At 55.0% G+C, this 13,995-nt stretch overlaps 1 protein-coding gene across 2 annotated transcripts; it reads left to right on the forward strand.

Moving 5' to 3' along the window:
* The first annotated feature begins 1,099 nt into the window (after nucleotides 1-1,099).
* Nucleotides 1,100-10,114, forward strand: LOC100341494 (binder of sperm protein homolog 1). Of its 2 annotated transcripts, XM_008252600.4 has the most exons (5): nucleotides 1,102-1,278; nucleotides 5,496-5,516; nucleotides 7,779-7,808; nucleotides 9,358-9,489; nucleotides 9,753-10,114. In XM_008252600.4, the coding sequence occupies exons 1-5, from the start codon at nucleotides 1,206-1,208 to the stop codon at nucleotides 9,890-9,892; spliced, it is 396 nt and encodes a 131-aa protein (XP_008250822.2). In that variant the 5' UTR covers nucleotides 1,102-1,205; the 3' UTR covers nucleotides 9,893-10,114. The 2 variants fall into 2 exon arrangements, with proteins under 2 accessions (XP_008250823.2, XP_008250822.2); XM_008252601.3 differs by lacking the exon at nucleotides 5,496-5,516 and having other exon boundaries at nucleotides 1,100-1,278.
* The last annotated feature ends 3,881 nt before the right edge of the window (nucleotides 10,115-13,995 follow it).

Consider the following 13,995-nt stretch of genomic DNA (forward strand, 5'->3'; position numbering starts at 1 on the left):
GCGCCGCGGCTCACTAGGCTAATCCTCCGCCTAGCGGCGCCGGCACACCAGGTTCTAGCCCCGGTCGGGGCGCCGGATTCTGTCCCGGTTGCCCCTCTTCCAGGCCAGCCCTCTGCTGTGGCCAGGGAGTGCAGTGGAGGATGGCCTAAGTACTTGGGCCCTGCACCCCATGGGAGACCAGGAAAAGCACCTGGCTCCTGGCTCCTGCCATCGGATCAGCGCGGTGCGCCGGCCGCGGCGGCCATTGGAGGGTGAACCAACGGCAAAAGGAAGACCTTTCTCTCTGTCTCTCTCTCTCTCTCTCTCTCACTGTCCACTCTGCCTGTCAAAAAATAAAAATTAAAAAAAAAAAAACTTTTAAGAGTTCATTCTATTTCACTTTAATTCATTCTCATGAAGAACACAGCAGACTGTTTCAGAACTCAGAGCTGGAAACAGAGGGGACCATTGAGGCTGCATTGCTCATCCGCAGGGTGTCCAGGCTGCCTACCAGGTGAGCCAGAGAGCCACAGAAAGCCACGGAGAGCCACGGAGAGCCGCCCAGCTTGGTGGCCCAGGCTGGCAGATCCCCGAGCACACACAGAGCTACTGGTGCTCCTCCAGGAAGCCTCCCCGACCTCCCCAGAGGATTCCTCAACCCTGACTCACAAAGAAGCCAAGGTGCCAGACACAGACGGATGGACAGACGGATCCACAAAGGGCCTCCCAGGGGCTTGTGAATACGCACACATTGGGAAAATACTGCTCATGGGTTTCAAAGAGTGCACGCACACAAGCTGATCTCATTCTGTTCCCCCCCAGCTGTGCGAGGCCCCTCGCATGGCTGCCCCCGTGCTCCCCGAGGGTTCTCTCCCTGGAGCAACTTGAACTTCCTCCCCAGGACTCGTCCTGTCCTGGTCCCCACCGCATGCCAGATGCCTCAGGCTCTCTCTTTATGTCTCTCTCCCTCTGCAAGGCAGGTGGCTCAGCTCTTTGTTGGGGTGGGGTGGGGGGAGGATGACTGGTGAGGAAGGGAAGGAAGGAAGGAGAGGGGAGAGGAGGAGGGAGGGCTCCAGGAGAGGAGGGGGAGGAGGAGGAGGCTGGGCACCAAAGAGGGGCGGGGTGGCGAGGGCACAGGAGGAGAAGGTGGGACCCCGTGTTCAGGTCCCAGGGAGATAAAATCCCAAGGCCAAGCCACTGGGCCAGCAGTCCTGGGAGCGGGGAGCATGGCCCGGCCCTTGGAGGTGCTGCTCGTCTGGGCCTCCCTACTCCACGGTGCGGCAAGCACTCCCTACGAAGGTGAGGAGTGAGGTGAGGGCGGCAGGGGCTGGGGGTTTTAAACACGAGCCTCGCACAGCCTCTGCCCCGTGTGAAGTGTGAGACCCCGAGGAGGGGACGCCCCTACCCCCGCCACCAGCCTCATGTGCCCTACGAAAGGAAAAGTCTGTGGCTCCCAGGAGCTTAGTGCATGGACATGCACACAGAGAGAAGGGTTTGAGCCGTGTAGATGGAAAAATGAGGCTGTCGATCAGGAAATTCCACGGGCAGAAGCTGTGTGATTTCGTCACCAAGCAGCTCCCTCCCTTCACTCTGGGGTGCTCGAGTGCCTGGATGGGTGGGTGGATGGGTGGATGGGTGGATGGATAGATGGATGGATAGATAGATAAATGGATGGGTGGAAGGAAGGGAGGGAGGGAGGAAAGATAGCTAGCTAGATAGATAGATAATAGGTGTATGGATTTGTGGATGATGGGTGGGTGGATGGATGGATCGGTGGATGGGTGGATGGATGACATAGGTAATAGATCAATGGATAGGTAGATGATTGATGATAACCAATGGATGATAAATAGCTGGATTGGTGGATGATAGATCTATAGATAAATAGATGAGACATAGGTGGGCAGATGGACAGGTGATTCATAGAGATTTAGATGACAGATAACTAGAGATGGAGATAGGTGATGGTAGGTGATAGAAATGGAGAGAGAGAGAGAGGATGGATATGAAAAAAGGTGGTGAAACTATCCTACAAGGTCTGCGCTGTCGGGGTGCGGCCTGAGAGCTGTTTTCCCGCAGAACTTGACCTCCTGGGGACAAAGTGTTTCTCAGAGTGACACACAAAAGGAGAACGCCCCGGGCCCTGGGCTCCCGGGGCCTTGCTTGAGGATGCGGAGGCGCCGCTCTGCCTGTCTGCCCTGCAGCCTGCCCCTGCTCTGTGCCCTCGTACCGGTTCCCAGGGGTGGCTGCCAGTTCTTCCAGACGACCTGGCTGGGGGGCGGGGCTTCTGATGGTGGAGCCCCCAAAGCACATGTGGCGGGTTTGGGATGTACAAGGCTCCGACACACGAGTGTCGAAGATAGAGGGAGACACAGGGGCGGGCGCGCCGCCCGCGGAACTGTCCCCACCGCCCCGCCTAGGAGACGCGCGGGTCACTCCGCCTTGGTTCTCAGAGTGGGGTGTTGGGGGCACCTCATTCCAGAGCTGAGACTTTTGCCTCATGCAAAATTCTGGTTCTGCACAATTCTCCAGGGGGGCCGGGTCCTCGGAGGGCTCCCTGGCCCCTAGGACTGTCCCCGTGGACAGACTCCACCACGCCCCGAGAACCGCAGGTCCTGGGGCAGGCGGTGTGGTCAGGGCACATCCACCGCGGGGCAGGGGTGCACCAGCAATGGTTCAAGGTCGGCAGAGCCCTGGGCTCCAATGTGAACGTTGGAAGAGGGACAGCAGCTCAGAGTCCCCAGGCATTGCCCGGGGTCACCCCAGCCTCCTCAGTCCCACCCCGAGCTGCCCCAGGGCGTGCTCTCAGAAGTCCAGCTCCCCCTCAGGCGGTTCCCAAGTGCCCCTGAGCTCTGGCTGTGGCTTCAGGCAGAGCTTCTGAGCTTGCGAGCCCACGCCGGGGGCCGGGAGCAGAGTTCCTGCCGCCTCCCGATGGCCTGGCCGCAGGGCAGCCAGGTGTCCCACGTCTGGCGTGATGTCACTCCTCCCAGCGCTGCTGACCTCGGTTAGAGACAGGTGTGGGCTGTGGGCTCAGGACCCTGCAAGGGCCGCTTTATTCCAAACGCGTTAGAACCAGGTCAAATTCGGGGTTCTTATGCGTTCTGCCATCTTTGCACACATTCTGAGTCATCTGGGGATGGGGGCCCAAGGCGAAACACAAAACACACCTCATCCATGCCATTTCCAGATAGCCGGAAATAAAGTGTTCTACAGTGCCACCTTCCACTGTGGCATCCTGTCAGCCAGAGTTTGAAGCACTTGGGTTCAGATGTGGGGGGACTGTGGCTGCCGCCCACAGAGTGAGCCTGACTGCTCAGACGCCTGGTCTACCTGGACGCCCACAGCCTCAGCCCCTCAGTTGGTTTACTGAGCATAGTGCCCCCCAGGTCACCTGTGCTACTGCAAATGGAAGGACTTGGGTTTATAAAAAAAAAAAATAGGTTTGTTTATTTATTTATTTGAAAGGCAGAGAGAGAGAGAGAGAGAGAGAGAGAGAGAAATCTTCCATCTGCTGGCTCACTCCCCAAATAGTCATAGCAGCCAGGGCTGGGCCAGGCCAAAGCCCAGAGCCTCTTCCAGGTCTCCCACATGGGTGCAGGGGCCCAAGCACGTGGGCCATCTTACGATGCTTTCCCGGGTGCATCAGCAGGGAGCTGGATTGGAAGTGCAGCAGCCTGGACTTAAACTGGTGCCCATTTGGGATGCCAGCACTGCAGGTGGCGGTTTTACCTACTATGCCACAGCACTGGCCCCTGGGGTTGGTTACTATAAGGGCTCCAGGCATAAGTGGGAGGAGGGGTCTTGGTGGGAGCCCTGAGTTGAAAGGAAGATGCCATACAGTTGTTCCAAACCCCCCAATCCTTACTCACCACCCAGAGCTGAGTGGGGACCCTCCACTGCTACCCACGTGGGACACCTGGAAGAAGCTCCTGGCTCCTGGCTCCCACCTAGCCCAGCCCTCCTGGCCATGGCAGCCATCTGGGGAGTGAACCAGCAGATGGAAGGGGGTGTGTGTGTGCATGTGTGTGTGACTCCCTCTCTCCGTAGCTCTGCTTTTCAAATAAATCTTTTAAAAAATACTCACATCTTCACTAACGTAATCAGATAAACCGTGATATAAAGGGCAAGGACTGGCCCAAACCGATGGCTCTCTCTTTGTAAGCGAGGCAGAGACATACCCAGGGAGCAGGTCGTGTGGGGTGGAGGTCACGTAGGGTGGAGGTCCTGTGGACGGAGGCCCGTGAGGTTGGTGGTCATGGGCGTGCCGACACCTGTCTAAGTCCCTTCCTGTGATTATGTTGTGGCTGCGCCCACGTGGCAGGCCCGGGATGTATCCAAGCTGGACTGGATACATCCACACTCAGCAATGTGCGGGGGCCTTGCCCCAGGCCCCCAAGTCTCTTCACTGGGCAGTGTGTGTCGGAGGGAAAGGCTGCAAGTCCAGGCTCCTGTGGCTCCCAAGTGGAAGCCACAAATGAATAGAGTGAGCAAGCGGCACGCCCGCCACCCGCATGACGGACACACAGCCGAACGCACTGCTCTTCCACGTGATGCACGCAAGACGGCCGGGGCTGTGGCGCAGCAGGCTAAGCCACTGCTCGCAACACCGGCACCCCCTATCAGAGCACCGGCTCAAATCCCAGCTGCACTGCTTCCAATCCAGCCTGGGAAGGCAGCAGGTGACGGCTCGAGTGCTTGGGCCCCCGCACCCACATGGGAGACCCGGATGGAGCTCCTGGCTCCTGGCTTTGGCCTGGCCCAGTCCCAGCTGTTTGTAGCCATTTGGGGAGTGAACCAGTGGATGGAAGACCTCTTTCTTTCTTTCTCGTTCTCCCTCTTTCTCCACCCCACTTTCAAATACTTAGATAGTTTTTAAACCTAATTTTAATTGTTACTGTTTATTAGCAGTATTTGGAAAATGAAGTTAAAACTAAAGTAGGCCGGCGCCACGGCTCACTAGGCTAATCCTCCGCCTTGCAGCGCCGGCACACCGGGTTCTAGTCCTGGTCAGGGCGCCAGATTCTGTCCCCGGTTGCCCCTCTTCCAGGCCAGCTCTCTGCTGTGGCCCAGGAGTGCAGTGGAGGATGGCCCAAGTCCTTGGGTCCTGCACCCCATGGGAGACCAGGATAAGTACCTGGCTCCTGCCATCGGATTAGCATGGTGCGCCGGCCGCAGTGCGCCCACCACATTGCGCCGGCCGCAGCGGCCATTGGAGGATGAACCAACAGCAAAGGAAGACCTTTCTCTCTGTCTCTCTCTCTATCCACTCTGCCTGTCAAAAAATAAAACAAAAGTAAAAATCAAATGCCCCCCCATAATCACATGACCAAAAACTAAGCACTATTGAATTTTGATGCTTGGCTCTTAAAATGTTGCTGTTTTTCCTAGAATAGAACTTGAAGAAGTATTTACATTTCATTCATCTTAAGTGGTAAAGCTAATGGAAAACTTGTTTCAAAATTCCAATTTCAAAACTTTCCAACAACTTTCAAATATTTCAAACTTCTATCTTTCAGGTCAGCACCCACCAACCGCAGGTGAGTTAATTTTAAAAATGTTTATTAGTGTGTATTTTTATTTGTTTTTAAAAACATTTATTTATTTATTTGAAAGAATTACACAGAGAGAGGAGAGGCAGAGAGAGAGAGAGAGAGAGAGAGAGGTCTTCCATCCACTGGTTCACTCCCCAATTGGCAGCAACAGCCAGAGCTGCACCGATCCAAAGCCAGGAGCCAGGAGCTTTTTCTGAATCTCCCACATGGGTGCAGGGGCCCAAGGACTTGGGCCATCTTCTACTGCCTTCCCAGGCCATAGCAGAGAGCTGGATCAGAAGTGGAGCAGCCGGGTCTCGAACTGGCGCCCATATGGGAATCCAGCACTGCAAGCTAGGGCATTAACCCGCTGCGCCACAGCACCGGCCCCAGTGTGTATTTTTAGATTTGGAGAAGTCATTTGATATTTCTTTTCCTGGTAAGAGACCATTTTTTTTTCCCACGGAAAATACTTTTGTGCTTATATATAAGGTTAAATAAGGCCTGTGTTTAAAAGAGTTAAGGAAAGAGAATATAGAAATCAGACTTTTACAACCAGTTTACTGCTAGTACTTTTGAGTGATTAAATACTTCTCCATACTGTGATTTTCTTCCTGCAAACATTGAGTCTTCCAGAGCATAATGAAATAAAGTGCTTTTGTCACCGACAGATGGCGTACAAATGTTCTGTATCTGAACACTTGTACTTGTTAATACCTGCGTGGTATTATAAAGCTTATTTTACTTTAAAAGTCCTTTCATGATTCATATTTTTAATGATTTATATTTTTGGTTAAGAGTGTTTGAATTCTCTTTTTTTAAAGTGTGGGGAGCAGCCCGGACTGGACTGAGTTACTGGAATTAAGACTTATTCTATGCATCTGCTCTCCCACAATATGGCGCTGGGAGAGAAGTAAACAGCTTCTGCACAGCTGCCTCCAGTTCAACCAATAAACTGTAGGACTTGCTACTGATTGGAGGAGAGCAGCGTACTCGGCGTGTGGGCAGCCGAGTTAGGATTGGAGGAGGAGGACTATAAAGGAGGAGAGAGACGGCATGCACCAGGAACATCTAAGGGGAGCATCTGAGGGAACACCTGTGCAGCCCCCGAGAGAGCCGGCCAGCAGAGTGCCGCTCCCCTGCGGAAGTGGGGAATGTGGCAGGGGGAACTGCCCTTCCACGGAGGTGGAAGGGATAGTAGCCAACCCGGGAAGAACCAGCAGCAAACCCGGGGAGGGCCGAGCAGACGAAAGAACAGCGCAGGGTCCTGTGTCGTTCCTCCACGAAGAGGGGGAGCAACATAATGGTGCCGTGACTCGGATATGAAGCCTAGGCAGGGTTTAGTGTCGTTCCTCCACGAAGAGGGGGAGCGACATTAAAGATTTTATTTATTTATTTGAGAGGTAGAGTTACAGAGAGAAGGAGAGGCAGAGAGAGAGAGGTCTTCCATCTGCTGGTTCACTCCCCAAATGGCCATGATGGCCAGAGCTGAGCTGATCTGAAGCCAGGAGCCAGGAGCTTCTTCTGGGTCTCCCACATGGGTTCAGGGGCCCAAGGACTTGGGCCATCTTCTACTGCTTTCCCAGGCCATAGCAGAGAGCTGGACCATAAGTGGAGCAGCCGGGACTCAAACAGGCACCCATATGGGAAGCTGGCACTGCAGTTGGCAGTTTTACCTGCTATGCCAAGCGCCGGCTCCCTTGAGTGAATTCTTAATCTGGAAGTCATTCCAACTAAAGCCAGGAAGGCGTGGGACTGTCTGTTGCCACCAATAGTAGGTAACACTGTTTGGAAGGATTCTAACATATGTGATATTATAAAAAGAAAGGTTATATAAGCTGCTAAGATGACAAGCGACGTTATGTTACCATTTCAGACTTTAAATCCTTAGGAAGCAGGTGGAAATGTCTCGCTTTGCCCAGAGGACCTGGCTGCGAGGGGGGACAAGATAAACATGGAGTGGTCAGCACTCCTTTCGTGCACTCAGAGGGCCAGCTGGCCTTGGTGGCGAATGCGACGTCCTATTTTACACCGATGACTCTTTAAAAACCTTTGGAATTAAGTCATCAAGAAATGTGTCAGATTTGATTAATGCAAACGATGAAATCGTGTTGAAGAACGCAGAAGGCCCTGCCGTGTTCTGGGGTGGAAGACGTAGCCAACGCCTGTGCATTTCTGCCTTAACAGGCTCATTTAATGCCGTTTTATCTTATGTCTGAAGGTCTAAGAGAAATGAGGTGAATTTCAGCTTCCACTTTTATTTTTCAGATTCTATAATTCACTTTCCAGAGGTGGAAGGTAAGTTGATAAAAAAAACTCATTAACATATGTCCTAATTTTGTAAAATGAGGGAATCGGTTATTTTTCTGGTTAACTTCGTTCTTTTATAAAATGTAAGATAAACAGCTTGTGCACAGCTAAAACAGAGAAACAGAACTCGCCACATAGACGTTTCTACTCCCTGATTGTGCCAACCTAATAAGGAACGCCATTTTCCCAGTTCATGGAGAAAACCGAAAATAGGAATATTGCAGACAGAGACAGTGCTTGGTTAGAGAATCACTTTATCAGGTGTTGTTTTTCTTAAAAAAAAGAAACATTTATTTATTTGAGAGGCAGAGTCACAGCAAGAGAGAGAGAGAGAGAGAGAGAGAGGTCTTCCATCCGCTGGTTCACTCCCCAAATGGCCACAACGACCGCCCCAGAGGAGAACTTTGAGAACAAATAGGAATCATCTGCCACCTAGACAAACATTTTCACAGGGTGCAGGTTCTTCCTGAGGTTGAAAATCCCTGGCAGTGGGGCCGGCACTGTGGTGTAGAAGGTTAAGCCTCTGTCTGTGATGCCAGCATCATATGGAGGCCAATGGTTCCCTGCTGCTCCACTTCCAATCCAGCTCCCTGCTAACGCTGGGAAAACAGAGGAAGATGGCCCAAGTGCTTGGGCCTCTGCACCCATATGGGAGACCCGGATGAAGCTCCTGGCTCCTGGCTTCGGCCTGGCCCAGTCTCCGCCATGGCAGCCATTTGGGGAGTGAACCAGAGGATGGAAGATCTCTCTCTCTCTCTCTCTTTCTCTCTGTCTCCGTGTGTCTCCTCTCTCTGTAACATTCAAATAAATAAATCAACGCTCCATGCCCAAGAGCTGACATATACAGGACAAGGGACACGCCCACTGCAGCCGTGGACACGAGGGAAGGGGAGACCTGACCCCAGCCTGGCTGCCTACGGTGCACCTGCAGCCCAGAGCATGTCCGCTGCCACAGCGCATGCGCTGCTTTACAAGGCGCTCCGGAACCAGAGAAGTTAGAGACTGAGAGAGGTTCCTGGCGCCAAGAGTGATTGACAGAAGCCCCTGCCCGGGTGCGGAGGTGCGGATCACTGGCTGCGAGGTGTTGCACGTATGCCACGTGGCTCTGCCTGCCTTGCGTGCGGAGGTCTAGGGTTCTGCATGCGTGGACACAGCCACCCCTGGGGACCCACGGGGGACACCGGCAACCCCTGCACACTGCAGTCACTCCGGGGCAGCTAAGGGCGCCCCACACCACGTCCCGCCGCTGGGGACTAAGCACCCTGGAGTCGGCGGTATGCCCGGTGCTGTGCGTCCTTCTCCCCAGGGTTTTCCATCAGGCGCCCTGGGCTGAGCCCGGGGAGCCGTGCGCGTGGCCGCTGGGGTCGGGGACACCGGAAGGGGAGAGGGACCAGGCCCCAAAGGGCGGCCTGGGACAGGAACGACCATGACTAAGCTTCTGAGATCCAGGCGGTCGCTGGAGATGGTGGAGGGGGCCGCGGCGGAGAGCAGCCCCTGGCCGCGCTCTGCAGACGGGTGACGGCTCGCTCTCCCCTAGACGGCCGCTGCGTCTTCCCGTTCCAGTACCGGAAAGAGACGTTCCACGACTGTATCAGCTTCAACGCGAGGCACAAGTGGTGCTCTCTCAACGAGACCTACATGGGCTACTGGAAGTACTGCACCAAGGCGGGTGCGCGCAGCCAGGGCACGGGGGTCGAGGGAGGCGCAGCCGGGGGCCGGGACACGAGGACGCCCAGGGCCGAAAGCCTCCCGTAGAGCAGCGGGCAACCCGGGAGCTCCACCCACCCCTCCGGGTTCCCACGAGCGGGGGCCGACCGGGGACCAGCAGGAGTGAGTGAGGGGCTTGTAGGAGGGTCCTACGGTGGCAGGTGTGGGGCAGAGGGGAGGCGCGTGGTCAAAGCTCACTCGCTCGCCCGCTCCCTCTTTCCCCAGACTTCGCCAAGTGCGTGTTCCCATTCTGGTTCAGGCGCATGATCTACTGGAACTGCACCCAGGACGGGAACGACTTCGGGAAGAAGTGGTGCTCCCTGACCCAGAACTTCAACAAGGACCAGCTCTGGAAGTACTGCTGAGCGCGCGGGGGGCGGGACCGGCCTGGGGCTGAGAGCCGCTTCCCGAAAGTGCAGGGCGCGGGGCTTCTATCTGCAGCCGGCTGTGTGCTCAGACCCTGAACACGGCAGGCTTTGGGTGGGCATCACCCCTACGCGGGGGTGGGGCACCCTCATATGTGCCACTCCATGCTGCTGTGAATTGCAAACTGCAGTAAAAATAATAATAAAGTCTATCAAAAACGCTTTCATAACCAGCACGGGTGTGGGAGCTGAGGAGTGGCCCAGGGCCAGGCTGGAGCCAGGAGCTTCATCCAGGTCTCCCCCCATGACTGCAGGGGCCTAAAGGCTTGGTCCATCCTCCGCTGCTTTCCCTAGTGCATTAATAGGGAGCCAGATCGGAAGTAGAGCCGCTGGAACTGGAACCAGCACTCCAGTATGGGATGTCGGTGCTGCAGGCTGTGCCTCACCCGGCCGCATGTCAACCGTCCCCAGCACACACGGCTCTGGAAGCTGAGAAGCCGTGCAGTTTGCCACCCGTGAGCTGGAGGCCAGGAAAGGCCAGGGCATGGTGCCGGCCACACTGGAGGCCTGGGAACAAGATGTGGGTCCCTACAGGAGTCACGAAGCCTGGGCAGCAAGAGCCCTGGCAACTGAGACAGGAGACAGCGCCCCGGCCAAGCAGGGACCGTGAACTCGTGCCTCTCCCCTTGGCGTTCTGCTTGCACCCTCAGAGCACCGGGGCAGACGAGGGGCCTCTGCTCCTCTCCTTAAACCAATGCAAACGCTGGTCTCCTTAGGGAACATGGAAGGCCGGCCCAGGAATACCTCCCTGCCAGCCACCCAGGCAGCCTCTGGCCCAGTCACGTTGGCACCAGCACGCAAACCCCCAGCCCTCACTCCCAATCCCGGCAAGAGAAGCCTGATCTAAAAGTGAGGAGACCAAAAGGACTTAAGGGCAGGGTCTGCGTAGGGTGTGGCCGGGAGGGTGTGGCCATCCCTGAGGGTGAGGGACAACAGTGGTAAGGAGGGGCGCCTGCGAGTGGGGGCCAGTGTCTCAGACGGGGAGGGGGTCGGGCTCACCGCAAGAATGAGAAGGCAGCTGAGCATCACCAGCGTCAGAGGCTCACAGGTTTGTGTCTGGTTGAGCCGATTACCTGGTGGGGGCGACAAGGGGTAAAGACAAGGCCGTAGCCATTGTTCACTTGGAGCTTCGAATGCCAGTGATGGGTTCGCCGATTTCCACACCTGTGCTAGGAGCTACTGATCCCCAGTATACAGCATCACATGGCGTTAGGTGTTAAGGTTGATTTCTTTTCTGAGAGGGTTCATTCTGAGTGGAGGAGCGTGGTGGGGGCAAGAGGCACGGACCGAGTCACCACACAGACCCCGGGAGTCGGGTGAAAGCAGGCTTGAGGCGAGCAGCCCGCAGACTCATTTATTTCAGTTGCTACAGCTGCTTATATAGCCAACGCAGCCAATCCAGTCAAGGGGCGGTCTATGCCCTAACCAATCACAGCCTGTTGCCAGTCAGGCTCTTGTTGCCAGGCAGTTTCTGAAACCATCCAATCACGGCCTGCTGTAAGTCAGGCTCTGTTGTCATGTGGTTTCCTCTGTTGTCATGTGGTTTCCGAAGCCATCCAATCACGGCCTGTTGCCAGGCAGTTTCTATTGTCAGCGGCCATCTTGGCATGACCTTTTCACCTTCTCACCTTCTCATTCCACCACAGTTAGGTGTTCTGAGTGATGTAGAAAGCTGGCTGAAAGCATCAGGAGGCATTCGTAGGCAAAGCACTTGCACCAAGTTATAAAGGGACTTAGATATCCGGGGCGTTGGCACCTGCAGGGGGTCCTGGAGCAAAGCCGCCACAGAGACCAGAAGATGAGCTGATGGCACAGTGATGATGATGCCGGCCAGGTAGGGATGAAGGCCAGTGCATGACATCTTGGGGATCGGGCGCAAAACCAGGAGAGAGAGGGCGGGCAGCTTGGCGTGGCATAAGTCATTCCCCAAGCCCTTCCCACCCTGGGAAGAGGTACCCCAGGCTGATGGACAGACAGCAGGGTCCTGCCAGAGCAGGCATCCCACTTCTCCTAGGGAACAAGGTTTGATGGCCCTTGGAGGGCATGGGGGCAGGTGGGTGTCCGCCGCTCCCAGGGGCACCAAGCCTTGGGCTCCACATGCACCCTTTTGCACAGGGTGGGTGGGAGGGCAGCCTCTCCTCTCAATCCATCTCTGCCCCTGCCAGTGTTAGGCCTGCCTCCTCCTGGAAGCGGAAATCAGTTGGGATGTCAAGAGCACATCTCACATGGGTTGACAATGTTGAGGGAAGGAGTTGGTAAAGAAGAGACCAGAGCTGGAGCCCAGCCAGGCAACTGGCCGCACCCCGCTGGAAGGCTGGGGCTGGAGACCATCAGCTTACTTCTGCAGAGGCCGTATGGAACCACAGATGGTGTGGCAGCTATACAGCTTTGTAAATTAACAGTTCCACTGAGTGTACACTTAAAAAGTGTTAATGTCACTGTTCCATACACATAGATAACTTCAGGTTTTTTTGTTTGTTTGTTTTTTGTTTTTTTTTGTTTTTTTTTTGTTTTTTTTTTTTGACAGGCAGAGTGGACAGTGAGAGAGAGAGACAGAGAGAAAGGTCTTCCTTTTGCCGTTGGTTCACCCTCCAATGGCCGCCGCGGCCGGCGCGCTGTGGCCGGCGCACCGCGCTGATCCGATGGCAGGAGCCAGGAGGCAGGTGCTTTTCCTGGTCTCCCATGGGGTGCAGGGCCCAAGCACCTGGGCCATCCTCCACTGCACTCCCTGGCCACAGCAGAGAGCTGGCCTGGAAGAGGGGCAACCGGGACAGAATCCGGTGCCCCAACCGGGACTAGAACCCGGTGTGCCGGCGCCGCTAGGCAGAGGATTAGCCTAGTGAGCCGTGGCGCCGGCCAATAACTTCAGTTTTTAAAGAAACTAACAGTATTTGTAAGAGGTACAGAATTCTACCCTGGAAATGAAGAAAATACACCAATCAGACGATTGCGTGTCTCTGTCACAGCCTGCGTTTGTTAATGAGCCTCCAGCAGGACAAAACCGTGATTAGATCTGTGTGACTGTGATGCTGATACCCTGATCTCGGGCCTGAAGGAGGAAACAGCCCACTTGCAAGAGTTGTTCTATTTAGTCCAACACTGAACTCCCTTTTGGAAGTAAAGAGATAGAATTGAGTAATGATTAATTAAACATGTTGGCTCAAATCCCAGCTCTGATGCTTCTGAGCCCTATAGGTTGCTTTCCCTTTGGAGTGTTAGAAGATGCCATAGGAGCATTGACCTGAGTGGGTTAGCCACTGCCTGTGACACTGGGCTGATGCTCAGGTGTTCCACTTCCAACCCAGCTCCCTGCTAATACACCTGGAAAAGCAGAGGAAGATGGCCCAAGAGCTTGGGCCTCTGCCACCCACATGGGAGACTCACACGGAGCTCCTGGCTCCTGGCTTCAGCCTGGCCTGGCCCTGGCTGTTGGGACCATTTGGAGAGTGAACCAGTTGATGGGAGATCGGGAGATCTGTCTCTCTCTCTTTTTCCAATAAATAAATTTTAAAAAAACAAAAAGAGCATTGACTCGAATCCCTGCTGAAACACTTCCTTAGCTGTGGAGCTTGGCCTCGTCACCTAAGTTCTGTGTGACTGTGTCTCCCGTCTGCACATGGAGATAACGGTGTTGTGTGGGGCGGTGTGATGACTATATGCATGGCTGCACACAGCATGTTTAGAAGGGCGTCTCCTACACAGACATGCAGCTTCTGGCCCACTGCTACAAAGCAACGTGTTGTGTTCTGTGTCAAGGCTCAGCCATCAGCTTCCCCTCTCGCCCACGCCATGGGAATGCCTTAACTCACCTGGACCCCCCTCATAGGCAGCCAGAGCACAGCAGCCCAGTCAAAGGCGGTTGATCTCTGGACTGAATGGCAGGCGGGCCCGGGCCTTTATCAGAGCTACCCCGAAGACGAGGTGCTCCTCCCACATTTGTGAAACCAGCCCCCGACCCCCACTCAGGCTGTCCACACTCCAGGGGATGGAAGTTCTTGAGACTGATGATCTCTCTTGTCTTTGTCGAAGATTAAACTTTCTTT

Source organism: Oryctolagus cuniculus, chromosome 18 (assembly GCF_964237555.1).
Source record: "Oryctolagus cuniculus chromosome 18, mOryCun1.1, whole genome shotgun sequence".
Classification (NCBI taxonomy): domain Eukaryota; kingdom Metazoa; phylum Chordata; class Mammalia; order Lagomorpha; family Leporidae; genus Oryctolagus; species Oryctolagus cuniculus.